The 16120-nt window shown below is 38.2% G+C and overlaps 2 protein-coding genes across 2 annotated transcripts; both read left to right on the forward strand.

Annotated features, from left to right (window-relative positions):
* Positions 1 to 6963: 6963 nt before the first annotated feature.
* On the forward strand, positions 6964 to 8103 carry LOC141602123 (protein FAR-RED IMPAIRED RESPONSE 1-like). The gene has a single exon (XM_074422437.1). It carries the CDS (start codon positions 6964 to 6966, stop codon positions 8101 to 8103), a length of 1140 nt encoding a protein of 379 aa, XP_074278538.1.
* Positions 8104 to 8286: 183 nt separating this feature from the next.
* LOC141602124 (protein FAR-RED IMPAIRED RESPONSE 1-like) lies at positions 8287 to 9348 on the forward strand. The gene is made up of 2 exons (XM_074422438.1): positions 8287 to 8788; positions 9332 to 9348. Exons 1-2 carry the CDS (start codon positions 8287 to 8289, stop codon positions 9346 to 9348), a joined length of 519 nt encoding a protein of 172 aa, XP_074278539.1.
* Positions 9349 to 16120: the final 6772 nt, after the last annotated feature.

Below are 16120 nucleotides of genomic sequence, written 5' to 3' on the forward strand. Positions count from 1 at the left end.
CTATTATGTTGGTAATATTCGTTGTCGGATTTGCATGTTTGAAAAGCATAATTTACAAATAAAAATGTAAAATGTTTGATTTGAACTAATCATGTTAAGTTCATTTCTTTGTAATTAGTCAAGTTAATCATCGTACTCGGATTAAACCGACATGGTATAAAGAACCAAGGATGATTATGAATTATGACTAATATATTTACAAATGTAAACAAATGAGAAAAATGGTAAATAAAATAAGGGGGTTAAAATACCCATTAAAATGTAATTAACCAATAATATCATCGGGTCACGGAATAAACCGCCATGGTATAAAGAACCAAGGATGATTTTTATAATGGTCAAAATATGTTCATCATGAAAATGAATTAAAATGGTAAATAAAAGAAAAGGATTTCTTTTAAAATGTAATTAGCCAATTAATATCACCGAGTCACGGATTAAACCGTCATGGTATATGGAACCAAGGGTGATTATGATTTATGGTTAAAAAGTTTGTCATAAAAATGATTTGAAACATTTGAAATGGTAAAAACCGATTACAAATAAGAAAATGGATTAAAGGGGAAAGGCGAGAACAATCACGGTTGAGTTCTGACCTGGGCACCCCATTGAGGCGCGAGCCTGTGTGCACTATAAGGGGCTTCTGCCTCAGGCCAAAACTCAGTTTTGGCTCGTCTAACCCATGTTTTGGATCGTGTTATGCATTGTTCATGCATGTAAACTTATAAAAAACAGTAAGGACATGAAATAAAGTGAGTTGTTTACACCCTCAAACTTACATGTATTGATGTTTGCGAAATAGACGACTTTAGAGACGGTTTTCTCGTTGTGACTAATCGCGATCAAAGAAGTTTAAAAAGAGTGCCTTAAAAAAGGATTTTGTTTTGAAAATATGTTAATTAAAACATGTTGATTAATGAGTTGAGTTGGTCGAATGGGTCGGTCGAATGCACGACGACGGTACCAAACAATATGTGTAAGGCGCGTGTTTACGATCGGTAGGTCGTAAACACGTGTCGATTTTGTGACTTAGGAAGTCGAGTATAGAAGTTTAAGGGAGAGGTGAAGGGGCGGACGCTCGTGTGAATATTTTGTTGTGTGATGGTGGGTATTTATAGAGAAATGTGGAGAGGTAGGTCGGTTGTGTTTGCTTAGAGGCTAAGCCGACACCCTTTTGAGGCGCGAGCTACCCCGTGACTCAATGGGCTGTACTGTCCCTTTCGCAAATTTGGATTTTGCATTTGTTCTAACCAATGTTTTGTTGGTTGTGATTTGTGGTCTTTGAGGTTTGATTAGCCGTGTAAGCTTCCTCTTAGGTGATATTTGGGGTAGGTATTTTGTGTCTTTGACTCGGGTTTGACCCGTGTGAATCGGGATTTGAATTTCGAGTCGGTTTTTGGCTCGGTGTCGGTTTAGACTCTAAATAGGGTCATTTTAATGGAAATGACATGATGAAAACATTCATGGCATTATTTTTGACATTCGAGATTTGGGTTGACTCAGGTTGACTCGAGTTGCGGGTTTCTGAGTCGGTTTTGGGTCCGAAGACGGTTTTAACTCTAAATAGTGTTATTTTAATGCAAATGAAGTTAGAAAACTTTTGAAATCATTTTTCATATCCGAGTAGTGCATTAAACTGTCTCATGTATTGCCAATCCATGCACGCATATCAAAAACACGTTATAGTCCGATCATCATCGGGTGGTTTTTGGAAGGTGCAGATACTTGGTATCTACAAGAGCATGTCAGCAGGTACTCCCTTCAGTGCTAAGTACCCCTTATAGGCCTTAACATGGTGGACTGGATCTTCTGTGCCCTTAAACTTTAGGATATCAGTGAGTACCATGTTTGTGGGCAACTTATCCTGAACTGAGGCATAGGCCCTAGCATTTTCATAGTGGATGTTCTTCCCCTGGGAGAGTTTCAGACGATCCTCAATGAACTTGAACCGTTTCTCCATATCAGTCAGAGGTGGGGTAGATGAATCTTCACCCAGCTTGGATTCGATCACATCCATTTTGGCCCTCATGAGGTTTACGGCCTCAGTGAGTTTGTTAACAGCATCTTCCATTGCTTTAAGTCGGGTTTTTGGCGGCCTTTCTACAAGAAAACCCCGAACTGAGTCAATATTTGAAAGTAAGAGCCCTTGCACACTTAAGGACACGACACCATCTTGACTCAAACAAAGACTCGACTTATGACTGACTAACCAAAAGGTTCGACTCACGGTTGGATTTAGACCTCGATGCATTTTGGACTCGACAAAACGACACGACCGAAACCATCATAACTCGATTCTAAACTGGACTCGGTGTGACTAAACCCGTGACTGGACCAACATAGTCCTTAGGTTCGTATGAAACGTCCACAATGGCTTAGCTTGGACGTTTCTGTAGACTATACTAGACCATAAGGTAGACCAACATGACTCGAATCTCAAGAGGTGAGCTTGGGTGACCCAACAAGGTCGTGTTCTAGACATTTGGGACGGAACACGCCTAGCCAAACACGGCCAGGACCTGGACATGACTCGACGCATTTCATGCTTGGTTAAGGTTCGAGAGGAAATTTGGATTGAATTTGAAAAAACGAATAATTGATTTGAAAATGAGATTTGAAATGGGCAGCATGCCGGCTATAAAAGCTCATTTTGGGCCGAAAAATCTAGTCCTACTTGGGCAGCATTCCGCGTTTTTAAAACCATGCTATTTTGAAAGTGAGTTGTTCAAAAGTTCGGCTTTAAAATTGACATGGAAAATTTAAAAAAACTCGGGAAATTCACCTTGCACATTGTCATTCTCATGTTATAAGGATGTATGCTCCTAGACATTTCTAAGTCTCGGCAAGTCTTCTACAAGAAGGTCTATACCCTCCATCCTTTCGGGTCTAATAGAACAAGGGCCTTTAGGTAGAGTACCTAGAAGAGCATCCTCACCCTCAAGAACCACGACGAGGCGGAGCGGAAGCAAGCAATGTGCAAGCAGCTGGCATAGTGGGACGTCGCCCCCCACGCGTCACGAAGAAGCGCTGGGGCGGCCCGAGAAAGTCCTTAAGGGTTTATGCATGAATCGTAGCACTACGAGTAATGTTTTACTTTCCAATACTTTATTTTCAAGTTTCACCTCGGAGGAAAAGACCCTAGAAACAAAGTATAACTAGTCCTCTTATCCCCAGCGGAGTCGCCAAACTGTGGACAACGCCCGCGGAAACTGCGTCCGCGGGATCCACACTAGGCATAATCGACTCGAGGTTCTTTCGAATCTAATTAAGACAAATTAGAGTCGCCACCAAGTTTTATGGGAACTTGGAACCGTTCAAGTCAACTTTACACCTTTCATTGAAAAGCATAAAGCCAATCGACTACGAGTGATTAAAGATAAAGACTTGTACCCTATATCACTCGATTTAAATGACTCTCGTAATCCAATGGTATTTAGACGGATCCACAAACCATAGATTTTGAGTAAGGGGTGAGGGTACGTGTTAGGAAGCCCATAAGGACACCTAACCCCGCCCGTCAATGACGGCCTCTACTAAGTCAAGTATCGGATTTCAAACAAGGTCGTAGCTACTACGGTATATGATATGCAAACATCATTTTAAAACCCTAACATGTGAGGTTTCTATGTCGATTTAGATGCAACTAAACTAACTTTGTCAAAGTTGTAATTTAGCATGTGGGTTGATTGATCTAACAACATATAAACGAAAAAAACAAGGCTTGATGGGAATGGGGGAGCCGTTGGGATCTACCCTATTACAACCCAGGCATTTCATGCCGACACAACAAGAAATTAAAGATACAACTCGATCTAAATACAATTGTTATATACGACACCATACACGACACATGGCCATTCGGCCTAGGAAAACATGCACAAGGGGTGGCCCACGGTTTACATAACTCACGGCCTTGGTCGAATTAGACATTAGGTCACACACCAAAGCTTGCATTAGCGTAAATCGGGCCACGTTGTTTTAAACAACATGCGATTTACTACGCTCTTACATGAATTAGAGCACAACTATCTAACCAAACAAGACTAAGGTTTTTTTAGAAATCATTTGACTCGATAACGGAAAACTAATTACAAACAAATTACAAAACACGACTCGATAAACAAAAGTAATTACAGGATACGAAACAACGATACAAAGATAAAATGAACGAGAAAAGGACTACAAAAAACACGGCCAAACACGACCTACATACCCTAGCCTACCCTAATCCTTAGGTTAGATTCGTTAGGTTAGATAGATTTGCAAAGCGATACGGGATGTGCATTAGGAATCGATGATAAAAGAGGTCAGAAGGCTTCGCCTAAACCGAGTGCTCTACACGGCCTAAAGGGTCGAATTAGATCAAGTTCGCTAGTTAAATTAACTCGTCGAGTGTTAATAAGAAGGTGCTAATCACGCAATCTTATACTAGCGAGAAATCATGTGAAAAGAGAGATGTATTCAATTAGGTTACAGAATTGTTAACCGATTTTAATGCTTGTGTTGAAGCACCCTAACATGTCTAATTAGGTTATTAAATCGATCTAATATCGTCTAAATGAGTCATATGTTAACAATCAGAGGTCGAACAAACATGCAAAGGGTCCTAGGGCAGGCCGAATTGAGCGAAACGAGCGAGGGGTCAAAAGCGAGGAACAAAGTTAGAATTCGTTTTATTAATGTCCTACCTTGAACACGAGGATATGTAAATGAGAAGGGGGATACGACCGATCGATGTGGCGGATTTCTTTCCCGACTCAAGTCAACACGGGTGTTCATGGTGGTACTTTAACTCATACTCAGGCTATACTAGTTTCACAGTTAACGGTATCAAACGATGCAAAACGATAAACAATGTAAAAACGAACGATAAAAAACAAACATAAAAAAGAACGAAATAAAAGGGGAAAGAGGAGGATTTGATGCACCCTCAACCTACATGTATCGTTGAAACCATCTTGGGTCGTAATCGATCGTAGATTTTATCTCGAGAGGCCGTCGTCGACGAAGGAACAAAGCAACAACACGTTTTTTGTAAATCTGGACAGCAACTTTCAAACTGCAATTTCTCACTCGTTTCACGGTAAAAATTAGATTTAAAAGATGTTTTGAAAACTAGAAAGACAGTAAAACAAAGATCTTAAAACAAACCACGCTCTTTCTGAGTTATTGGGCACGAAAAACGAGCACAAACAGAACTGGACAGACAGGAAAAGCCGCGAAAACAGAGTGTATGACACTCTGTTTTTCGAGGGGATTCGTGTACTCTCAAGGTCAATTTGGCTCGTGAATATTTGTCTAAGATGTATATGGATGTTATATGGTTAATTAGGAATAATAAACTCGAGTTTTAATGGAGATTTGAAAGGGGAACGAATGGTATTTCGAGAGAGACACAAACTGTTTCTCAGTTTGGATGTCTCGGTTTTGTCGAGGGTTTTGAGAGGCAACTAGGGTTTGTTTGTGGAGATTGATGCTGGTGAGTGACGGTAGTATATGTGGAGAACTTAGAGGAATGAAAGTATGGCAGAGGGGAGGTATTTATAGAGAGTTAAAGTAGGGTAAAAGAGAGCAACAAGCAGTCGGGCTGCTCTGTTTCGCTGCTGCTGTCCAGCAGCTTTCGTGAGCTCGTGTAGGGTTTAGGAGGGGTGTTTCTTGGTGGTTAAGCTAGGGTAATATGGGTATGATACTAGGGCATGGTTTAGGGTTAATGGGCACGGGTTTAAGTGGTGTTTGGAGCGGGTTTGGGGCTTGGTAAAGCTGAACACGGGAAGGGTATGGACCGGTTGTGTGGGCTGTTTGGGACGTGATTTGGGAGGACTAAGCCAGGGTTTTGTGGTGGGATTTGGCTGGGATTTGAACACGGGTTGGAGGAGAGGGGATTGGGCCGAAAGTGCGTCGAAAATCGAGCCCAAATCAAGTAGAAAACGAGCTCAAAATCGCGTATAAAATCGTCGTAAAAATCGAGTTCTTCAAATACGATTTATAAAACGATTTAAATTGATTTTTCAAATCAATTAACTTAAGAATGATTTTTTCAAATCAAATTTCTATTTTATTTTCAATAAAATAAACTTAAGAAAATAAATTCAAATTAAAACAATAAAATGAATTTGCTTTAATAAAACAAACATTATTTTAAATATCATTTAAATTAATGAAATATTTCATCGACGACGCCCGTTCTACATCGTAAAACGAGCTCCAAATAATGACAATCACAACTAATGAATACATGTGTCCTATCATCATCGGGTGTTTGTCGGGTTCTCTATAAATTCCAATATCGACGGATACGGGTATCTACAGTTAGAATTACACTTTGTTCTATTAAAATTACACTTATTTATATTGTGCTGAAATTACACTTTTGATTGTTAAAATTACACTTTTGTCTGTTAGAATTATACTTTTTTATATTACAGTTACACTTATTTATATAGTGCTGAAATTTCAGTTTTTATGTTACAGTTACACTTACGTATATCATTCATTTACAGCTGAAATGCAACTGAACTGATTATCACAAAATCATTATCCTTTATAATTATAGGGTGTGTCATCTAGTTAGCCTTTTATTACAATTACACTTATTTGGAATTATACTTTTGTCCGTTAGAATTACACTGTTTTCTATTACAGTTACACTTATTTATTAATTGCTGAAATTACACTTTTGATTGTAAAAATTACACTTTTGACTGTTAGAATTACACTTTTTAATATTACAGTTACCTTCATTTATACAGTGCTGAAATTACACTTTTAATTGTTAAAATTACAATTTTGTCTGTTAGAATTACACTTACATTTTGTTGAAAGTACACTTTTGTAAACTATAGTTACACTTTTATTGCTCAAAATTACACTTATTTGGGGCATCATTAAGATGTTTCCTATGCTGATGCCTTAAAGTATATCATTCATTTACAGCTGAAGATAGGAGCAACGAAGACATACAAAATGTTGAAAGAACACGTAAATGGTTTTGAGAACATTGGAGCTAGCCTAAATGATTTTAAGAACTTTCACAGAAATGTGAAATGTTACATTCATGAACGGGATGGCCAATTGTTCATAGATTACTTTAAAGAAATGGCTGTAAATAAGGAAGGGTTCTTCTTTGACTATGATGTTGACTCTGACGGTAGCTTAAGTAGAGCTATTTGGGCTGACAGTGCTGCAAGAAGGAACTACTCCGCTTTTGGGGATGGTGTGTCGTTCGATCCAACGTATACAACCAACAAGTATGATATGGTCTTCACACCGTTCACCGGGGTGGATAACCATAAGCGGTCTGTCGCATTCTGTGCAGCCCTTGTCGCACATGAGGACGTTGATTCCTTTCAGTGTGTTTTGAGCCGTTTCCTGGTGGCAATGGGTGGAAAGGAGCCTAGTTATATTATTACCGATCAGGATCCAGGCATTTTGAAAGCGGTACCACTTGTGTTCAAGAAAGCGAGGCACCGATTTTGCATGTGGCATATCATAAACAAAGTGCCTATTAAGTATGGGGTGATAAGAGAAGATTATATTGTATTTATAAAGAAAATAAATGCCATTATATGGGATGAGGACATTGAAGCTACAGAATTCGATGCCAGATGGGAAGAGATAGGCGAAGAACATGGACTCAATAACATTGACTGGTTTAAAAAAATGTTCTCGAAAAGGAATCAGTGGGTAATGGCACATTGCAAGGACCTAGAGATGGGAGCTATTATGAGGACGACCCAAAGATCAGAGAGTGAAAATAGTTTTTTTAAAAGATTTGAGGGCAAATCAGGTACATTGCTTGAGTTTTTGCTGCGTTTTAAGAGTGTTATGGACCAACAACGGCATACGCATAAGAAGCTTGACAACGAAGACAAGCACACTTCTCCTAAAATGGAGACGCATTTGGCTCTTGAGGCTCACGGTGCAAAGGTGTACACTCATAAAGTTTTTAAGGAGTTCCAAGAGGAGGCCAAGTATTCGATCGATACATGTAAGAGTAGAGGTTTTGCCGAAATCGGCTCTTTAGAGGTGACTACTGTAAGAGATGCAAGCAGGGACAGGAATTACGACGTTACGTACTGCCCAGGTAAAAGCATTGAATACTGAAGTTCTGTTCTTTTTCTTGGTTAAAGTTACATTATTATTACTTAAAGTTACATTATTCTTGAAGAGAGTTACAGACAACACTGTTACACTAACTCTTAGTTGAAATTACACATTTTTCTATTGTAATTACGAAATATATAGCTGTGACAATCTAACAATTTACTATATACTGGTGAACTAGTTATGTATAAAGCAAGTTGCAGCTGCAGAATGCTTGAAAGGAAAGGAATTCTGTGCAGGCATATAATATGGATTTACTCATCTAACGGAGTGAAGACTATACCGGATGAGTATGTTGTGAACAGATGGTGTAAAGATGCACTCCGGTCAAAATCCTTCAATTGTAATGGTGATCCAGCCGAAGAGATTGATATAATAGATGCCAAACAGATTTCCATGTCAAAAATGTGGTCCGAGGTACACCAGACGGTTGGGATACCGATGGGAAGAAGCAAGGAAGTAGTTGACAGCTTTTCGTCTCTGATAAGAGAGTTTAAGGAAAAACTGGCACCATTAGGTTCACAAATGAGTAAAGAACAAGAAATGGTTGCGCTTATTGGGTGTTCTACTACTCAGGAAGTAACTATATTTCCACCAAAGAAATCGAAAAATAAGGGAAGTGGAAAGAGACTCTTGTCGAGTAAGACTAAAGCAATAGCCTTGGCGATGAAGCCGAAGCGCATGTGTAAAAATTGCAAGCAATTAGCGAATCACGACAAGAGGAATTGTCCTAACCCTTTTTCACAGCACCCACCTACTCCACCAGCATCTGGGGCATCATTTGGGGAAGAATCAGAAGAAGAAGAAGAAGAAGAAGAAGAAGAAGAAGAAGAAGAAGAAGAAGAAAAAGAGTAAGAGTAATTGTAATTCTGATGTATAATTGAGCAACCATGAGGTCCTTTTGGCTAATTTATTTTGTAATTCCTCTGAACAAGCTTTTGGTTGTATAATTATTCACCAGTTATAACATTTAGTACTTAAAGTTACACTTTGTGTGATCAGAGTTACACTTTTTTTTATTAGAATTACACTTTATCTGATCAGAATAACAATTAATTTGAAGTACCATTTTATCTTTGTTATAGTCATAATTTTGGTGACTTATATTGTAATTCAACTGGAATTGCTTTTGGTTGGATAATTACGCACAAGTTATAACATTCACATGTTAAAGTTACACTGTGTGTTCAGAATTAAAGTTTATTTGATTAGAATTACACTTTATCAGATCAGAATGACAATTAATTTGAAGTAACATGTTATCTTCATTAAAGGTAGAAAACGCCAAATAAGTACAAAGTTCAAAGCCACAAATTGTTCCGACTTACATTGTTACACATAATTAACTGTCACATGATGCTAGCTATCAACAAGATAATTTCATACAGAGCATCATTCAAAATTAGGTTGTCAAACTAAGACTTGTTATTTTTTTTTTACCAGCCTTGTTAATCCTACGCTTGCTTTGCACGTCTTGGAATAATTTGTCTTTGCTAACAATAAAGGTCTCCACCTTCTTCTGAACAGCGGGTCGTAACATGTTCATGTCAGCTATTACAAGTGTTGCGACTAGCTGTATCACCAAATAACGCCTTGCAACCTTCCTTTCCATGTTCGAATGCTGAAATGGAAGACCCTCGTACAATAGCATCGCCATCATGGTGAACAGACCAGACTCTGGTATGTTGAGAACACTTGAGACACCACTGAACGGTATCTGGCGGACTGTAAAATTGACAATCTCTTTTCCTTTGTCAAATTTTCTTGAGTCCAAGTAGTCGCTCATTAAACTTCCTTGAAAATGTTTGAACGTACATTAAAAAGACGTATTATATTAACAGGTTTTAGATGGCAAAAATTGGAGGACAACGTACAATTAAACGAGTCGCCTTTCCCATAAGTGATTTGTCCAAATCTGCATGCCGCTGGTGGTCAAGCAAGTCAATGGTCCGTGCTCTAGAGTTGATACATACACATGCCCAATGGTCGCTGATGTTGAATGGGACAAAGAGTAAATCTGTATTCATGTCAGCAGTTCGATTACTGTCCACGATGAAGGTATCCCACACATTGAACAGTTTATCACAAAGGTTCTCTTGCTGTGTGCCTGTGCCCTGCTGCTCAAAAGTCCCCAACAATACAAGCAACATCTCCTAAACAAGCAAACAGTGACCATTAACTATAAGTAACAACACTTAGTGAAAGTATAACTCTAATAAGAAAAATTGACTGCTTATAAAGTGTAACTGTATCACAAAAAAGTATAACTTTAACTACAGAAATGTGTAACTACAGAACAAAGTTGAATGACCAAAGCACGTATAAATAAAACTATATAAGAGTTACTTTAATTACCATGTGCCTGATACCGAGAAATGACATCCTTGCATCTTTACCGTATTCCTCCTTCTCTAACTGGTTCAGCAATATCGCCCAACACTCGATCACATTCCCCGACAATGGTCTATCAGGGGTCGTAGACATTAGGTCCTTCCTCTGTAGCTGAGCGTGCCTAGTGTACCAAACTAATTGCTCACTGCGAACATAATAACATAAAACAAAACTGAGTGAAAAATTGTCATTTTCAGATAGCGTCATTTATCGTAGGTCAAATTCATGAAAACAGACCCATCATCGAAATTTTGGTCATCCACCAAATTGACCCACAAAATATCCTTTATCAAACTTTGGTTATAACTTCAACCAGACTATATAAATAAGTATAACTGTAATATTAAAAAGTATAATTCTAGCAGACAAAAGTATAATTTTAACAATCAAAAGTGTAATTTCAGTACTATATAAATAAGTGTAACTGTAATGGTAAAAAGTGTAATTCTATTAACAGAAACTGTAATTCTAACAACAGAAAGTGTAATTTTAAAAATCAAAAGTGTAATTTTAACAATTAAATCAATAGTAGGTGAAATTCATGAAAACTGACCCATCATCGAAATTTTGGTCATCTACCAAACAGTAGTCAGCAACGTGCTTTCTTAACGTTTTAATATCCTTTATCAAACTTTGGTTGTTCCGGAGCAGCTTGGACACCACTTGAGTCTTGGCACCACCACTACGACAGTCAATAGAACAGCCCAACCCATCCCCCTTCCCACGAGGGTGGCTCTTTACGGCAGATAGTTTTTGGCCAGAAGGTGGCCGCATACTAACAGGCATAACTACCAGGGCGGTCTCTTCAGGATCTGAAGCACTGACATGCTTGTTGGTGTTAGCCCCGATATCAGCATCTGTTTTTCCCTTGTTGGCATCCAAGTTGATAGTCAGTGGATGAGAAGAAACCTCTCTAAAGCATCAACACGACGTAATACATCTTCCCTTTCCTTGTTAATGTCACATAGGACAAGGGTTGCCGCAATCTCAACACGAAACAGGTTCATATTCACAGCTTTCCCAAGGCCACATTCAAATAGGTTCCCAAAATAAAACATCATTGTAAGCATCATATAAACACCACAGTCATTTCTCGAATAACCAACTTTTTGCCAACTGAATTGAATGTTAACGAACTTAAAACCAGCGACCTTTGAGCCTTTAGACAGACCTTTACTCACCAAATACTTCCCCATTAAGGCAACCTGATATATGCATATACATGTGTGTGTGTGTTAGGTAGACAGTTCTTTAAAAAAAATGATTTCTCAAAATTGAGTACTTCATATAAAAATTACCGTAATAAGTGCAATCCCACCATAAGGCAGCTGTTCTAAGTCTTCATCATACTTACGGTTGTCAAGATACTCAATTTGCTCGGTTAAGAAGTTAATGCACACACAACTGTAATGATCACCATCACCAGATAATACAGGGAGAAAGATCTGAACATATATATGTAATGTTTAGCCAAACATTGTACAGAAGAATGCTACACATGCCCTATCTTGAAATATGAAGTACTCACCATATCTGAGTCAAGCTGAAATGGTGAAGAATAGGTATCAGCCCAAGTGTCCCAGCCACCGAAAACATCTTCATATTTATTCAACACTTTTCTTTTCTTCTTGTCCTTCCAAATATACCGCGCCCAGTCCTAATGTTGCAATAAGAAAGATGATGTTGTGAGAAAGGGTTGATAAATAGTCTTTCTGTAATACAGGAAAAGTGTAACTTTAGACCCAAAAAGTGTAATTTTAATGACATTTTGTGTAACTTCAATTTAAATAAAGATAATTTTGACCAGAAAAAGTGTAATTCTATTCTAAGGAATGACACTTTTATCAAAATTATTCCCAACCATAATGTAGGAATTACCCTGCAACACAAAATTAATTAACAATAGAATAACTTACTGTGTGAGTCATGCCGAAGAAACAACGGGATACAGCTGTAGGCTTCATGATATGGTTGAGAAGTAGGCACCAACCATCAATTACACTGGTCATAATTTGTTGCGTAGGCCTTAGAGTGGCAATGTCTTCCCGGGTTATGAATAAAAACTCGTTAAATGTTACCAAATATTCCCTACAAAATCGATATTTAATTAGCACAAACAAACTCAACATATACATAACCATTACTAAGAACGAATTGCATCAATTACTTACAATTTGTCAAACGCATCTGATTCATTAAACGCATAATCAATCACATCTTTCCTCCTACTGAACACTGGGTCAAGGGGATGATGACTCCATTCCGATACAAACGTGACGATCTTCTGATCAGGAGCAGGTGCACCGCAGTCTATCGAACAACCAAGGCTCTCAATGACGTGCTCCATGCAGGGTAAGACCTCGATCGAGTGAAGTAAAAATGAATGGTAGCTTAGATGACTATAGGGCACGTACGGTTCTGGGACAGGGATCTCCACATGCGTTGCCCCTACAACTACAGCTGCCGGCCCTGCCGCAACCTCGCCAGTCTCAGACTCCCCTTTCTCTTGACCCGCAGCGCAACGATAAGCTTCATCTAACTCTGCAGTGGAATATACAGTGCATGTAAACTCGAGTGACTTTACGGGCGAATCCTGCACGTTAACTTCAACTGCAGTTGAACAATAGTGACACTTAGTAAATTTAAAAGTGTAATTCTAGATACAAAAATAAACACTTTATGGAAAGAAAGTGTAACTTCAACCAGACTATATAAATAAGTGAAATTGTAATATTAAAAAGTATAATTCTAGCAGACAAAAGTATAATTTTAACAATCAAAAGTATAATTTCAGTACTATATAAATAAGTGTAACTGTAATGGTAAAAAGTATAATTCTAATAACAGAAACTGTAATTCTAACAACAAAAAGTGTAATTTTAAAAATCAAAAGTGTTATTTTAACAAATAAAGTGTAATGGTAAAAACTGTAATTCTAACAACGAAAAGTGTAATTCTAACAATCAAAAGTGTAATTTCAGTACTATATGAATAAGTGTAACTATAATGGTAAAAGAGTAATTCTAACAACAAAAAGTATAATTGCAATAATCAAAAAGTGTAATTCTAACAGAACTGAAACTCTAACCACTCAAAAAGTAACTCCATATCAAAACTATAACTGATTACCTCCATGATCCTTCACTGCCACGTCCTCAATCGCAGTCTCAACCGCATTGTCCACCACATTCTCCACCAAATCATCCACCACATGCTTTCCCACAACCACCAGATTATTTGCTGCATCATTATCTTCAGGAATATCCTCGTCTTCATTTCCCAATAACTCATCGATCCACGACATTCACTTTCCCGGGGTCTCTTGTTGCAACCTCACCAGTTCGATCGCCCTTTCTCTTGAACCGCACCCCAACGAAAGGCCTCATCTACTTCAGCAGTAGACCAAAAAGTAAGTGGAAAGTCGAATGACTTTTCGGTCGCATCCTGCACTGTAACCTCCACTGGGGTTGAACAATAGCGACGCGTTACGAAATTTGAAAAAATAAGTCAAATGTCTCCTCCAAAATATAATTTCGGGAAATTAGTAATTTGAAGTTCAACATCAAATATTGGAATCATACAAAAACTAAAAAATGGCAAATAACACTCAACTTAAAAGTGTAATTCTAATTACAAAAAGTATAACTTTGATAGTAGAAAGTGTAATTTCAACCAGACAAACACAAAAACGTAATTTCAGCAAAAAGAAATGTAACTCTAACGACTAAAAAAGTAACAGTAACACACAATGATGCCCCTTCAAATAATACTATCAATCCAGCTTCCAAATAATGTAACTCTAAGAAGCATAGCTTAACTACAACTGATTACCTCCATGATCCTTCACTGTCGCGTCCTCCATTGCAGTCTCCACCACACTGTCCACCACTTTCTCCCCCGCATCCTCCTTTTCCACCACCACCGGATTATTTGCTACATCATTTTCTTCATCAATAACCACGTCTTCATTTCCCAATAAATCACCAGTGACAATGTTAACGTTCCCAGGGTCTACTGCGGCTGGTTCACGTCCCACTTGAGTTCCCATCAGTTGTGACTCAGTTTCCACAATTCTCCTCTCTACATCATTAAGCTCAGCGGTTGTAAAAAGGAACGGAGTAGCAGAAGGCAGAATCTCCTTTGACTTAACATCCCCTGACTCCTTCTCACCTGTTTCAGCATCGCCACCAATAGGCCCACCTTCCTCAGCGGCTTGTACTTGCTCCATCTGACAAGCAGCATTAAGGGCCCCATTCCTAATAACTTCATCAACATCCTCAGGTGAATAATATTGCTGAAGAATTTCACGATCAGTTAAGAGATCTTCGGGAATAAAATTTTCTACTACTTTCACCGGCTCTTGGACAACTTTACGCCTTTTATAATGTATGCTGCATTCATGTTCTTGACGCCTTTTATAGAGTTTCAACTCAAGAGACTTTTGTACATCCTTACCAGATGATCTCTGAACCGCTTCCATTACTTGTACACCTACATCCCCCATTGGCCCTTCCTCTTCCTCTTTCCATGAATCAACAGCTTCATTAAATTCACCGCTGTTGTAAAACTTTATAGTCTCTATTATCTGTTCTGTAGCGACTTCACGATCTTTATCACGGCCTACTTCATCACTACCAAGGGAAGCAGCTTCCCCATCTCCAAAATCTTCATCCATCAACATCTTCTCCATCTCCATCAACATCTGACTCCTCCTCTCCTGTGCTAACATTTCCAGACCCACCTTCTTGAAGTATGGGTGCAAAAACAACAGAATCCTTTATTCGTTGAGCTATCTGTTGAATTTCCCTAGCATATACCTTCATCTTCTGACTTTGAAAAAAATCTTGGCTGCTTTGTGTAGGGACGAGGCCGCTTGAAAAGGAAGAACCTGATGTTAACCCTTTAAGCTTTTGAGCTGCATCGACATACCATGAATAGAAGACTATGACATTCCTATGCATCTTCAAATAAACCTCATGGACATCCTATATTAAAATTACAAAATAAATTCTAATTTTAGTACAGAAATAGAGTATAAAATAGAGTATCAATCTGACTTTGTAAAAGTGTAACTTTAACAAAACAAATTGTAATTTTAATACAGAAATCTGAAACTTAAATGCATTTCAATAAAGTGTAACTTCAACAAAGAAAAGTGTAATTTTAAGGAAGAAAAGTGTAACTTTAGTACAGAAACCTAAAACTTCAATGTATTTGATAAAAGTGTAACTTCAAGGGAGAATTGTATAACTTTATTCAGAAAAAGTGTAATTTTGAAAAGTGTAACATCAACTAAGAATAGTGTAATTTTATGGAAGAAAAGTGTAATTTTGAAGTCAACAGAAAGTTCGATATTGAAGTTACCCTTTTATTGTTGAACAATAACACAAATAAATATATCTTTACTTAATAAAAACAATCAGGTGAAAAAACTTACATCAACAACCCGAGCTTTCAACTCATCGTCATCTTCAACTCCCGGTGGGAGTTCAATCTCAACAAACTTCTTCAGGTGAGTCGTAGCTCCCATATCTCCCATGGTCACAACTTGTTTGTCAGTGCCCACGCCACCGATGGTCAATTGGTGCTCTTGGAGGCAACGAGGATACTTCACCTCGGAAAAAAT

Source organism: Silene latifolia, chromosome 9, assembly GCF_048544455.1.
Source record: "Silene latifolia isolate original U9 population chromosome 9, ASM4854445v1, whole genome shotgun sequence".
NCBI classification, from domain to species: domain Eukaryota; kingdom Viridiplantae; phylum Streptophyta; class Magnoliopsida; order Caryophyllales; family Caryophyllaceae; genus Silene; species Silene latifolia.

Bases quoted from the DNA above. Each gene is read 5' to 3' on its own strand.
- LOC141602123 (XM_074422437.1), top strand. From the start codon at position 6,964: ATGTTGAAAGAACACGTAAATGGTTTTGAGAACATTGGAGCTAGCCTA.
- LOC141602124 (XM_074422438.1), top strand. From the start codon at position 8,287: ATGTATAAAGCAAGTTGCAGCTGCAGAATGCTTGAAAGGAAAGGAATT.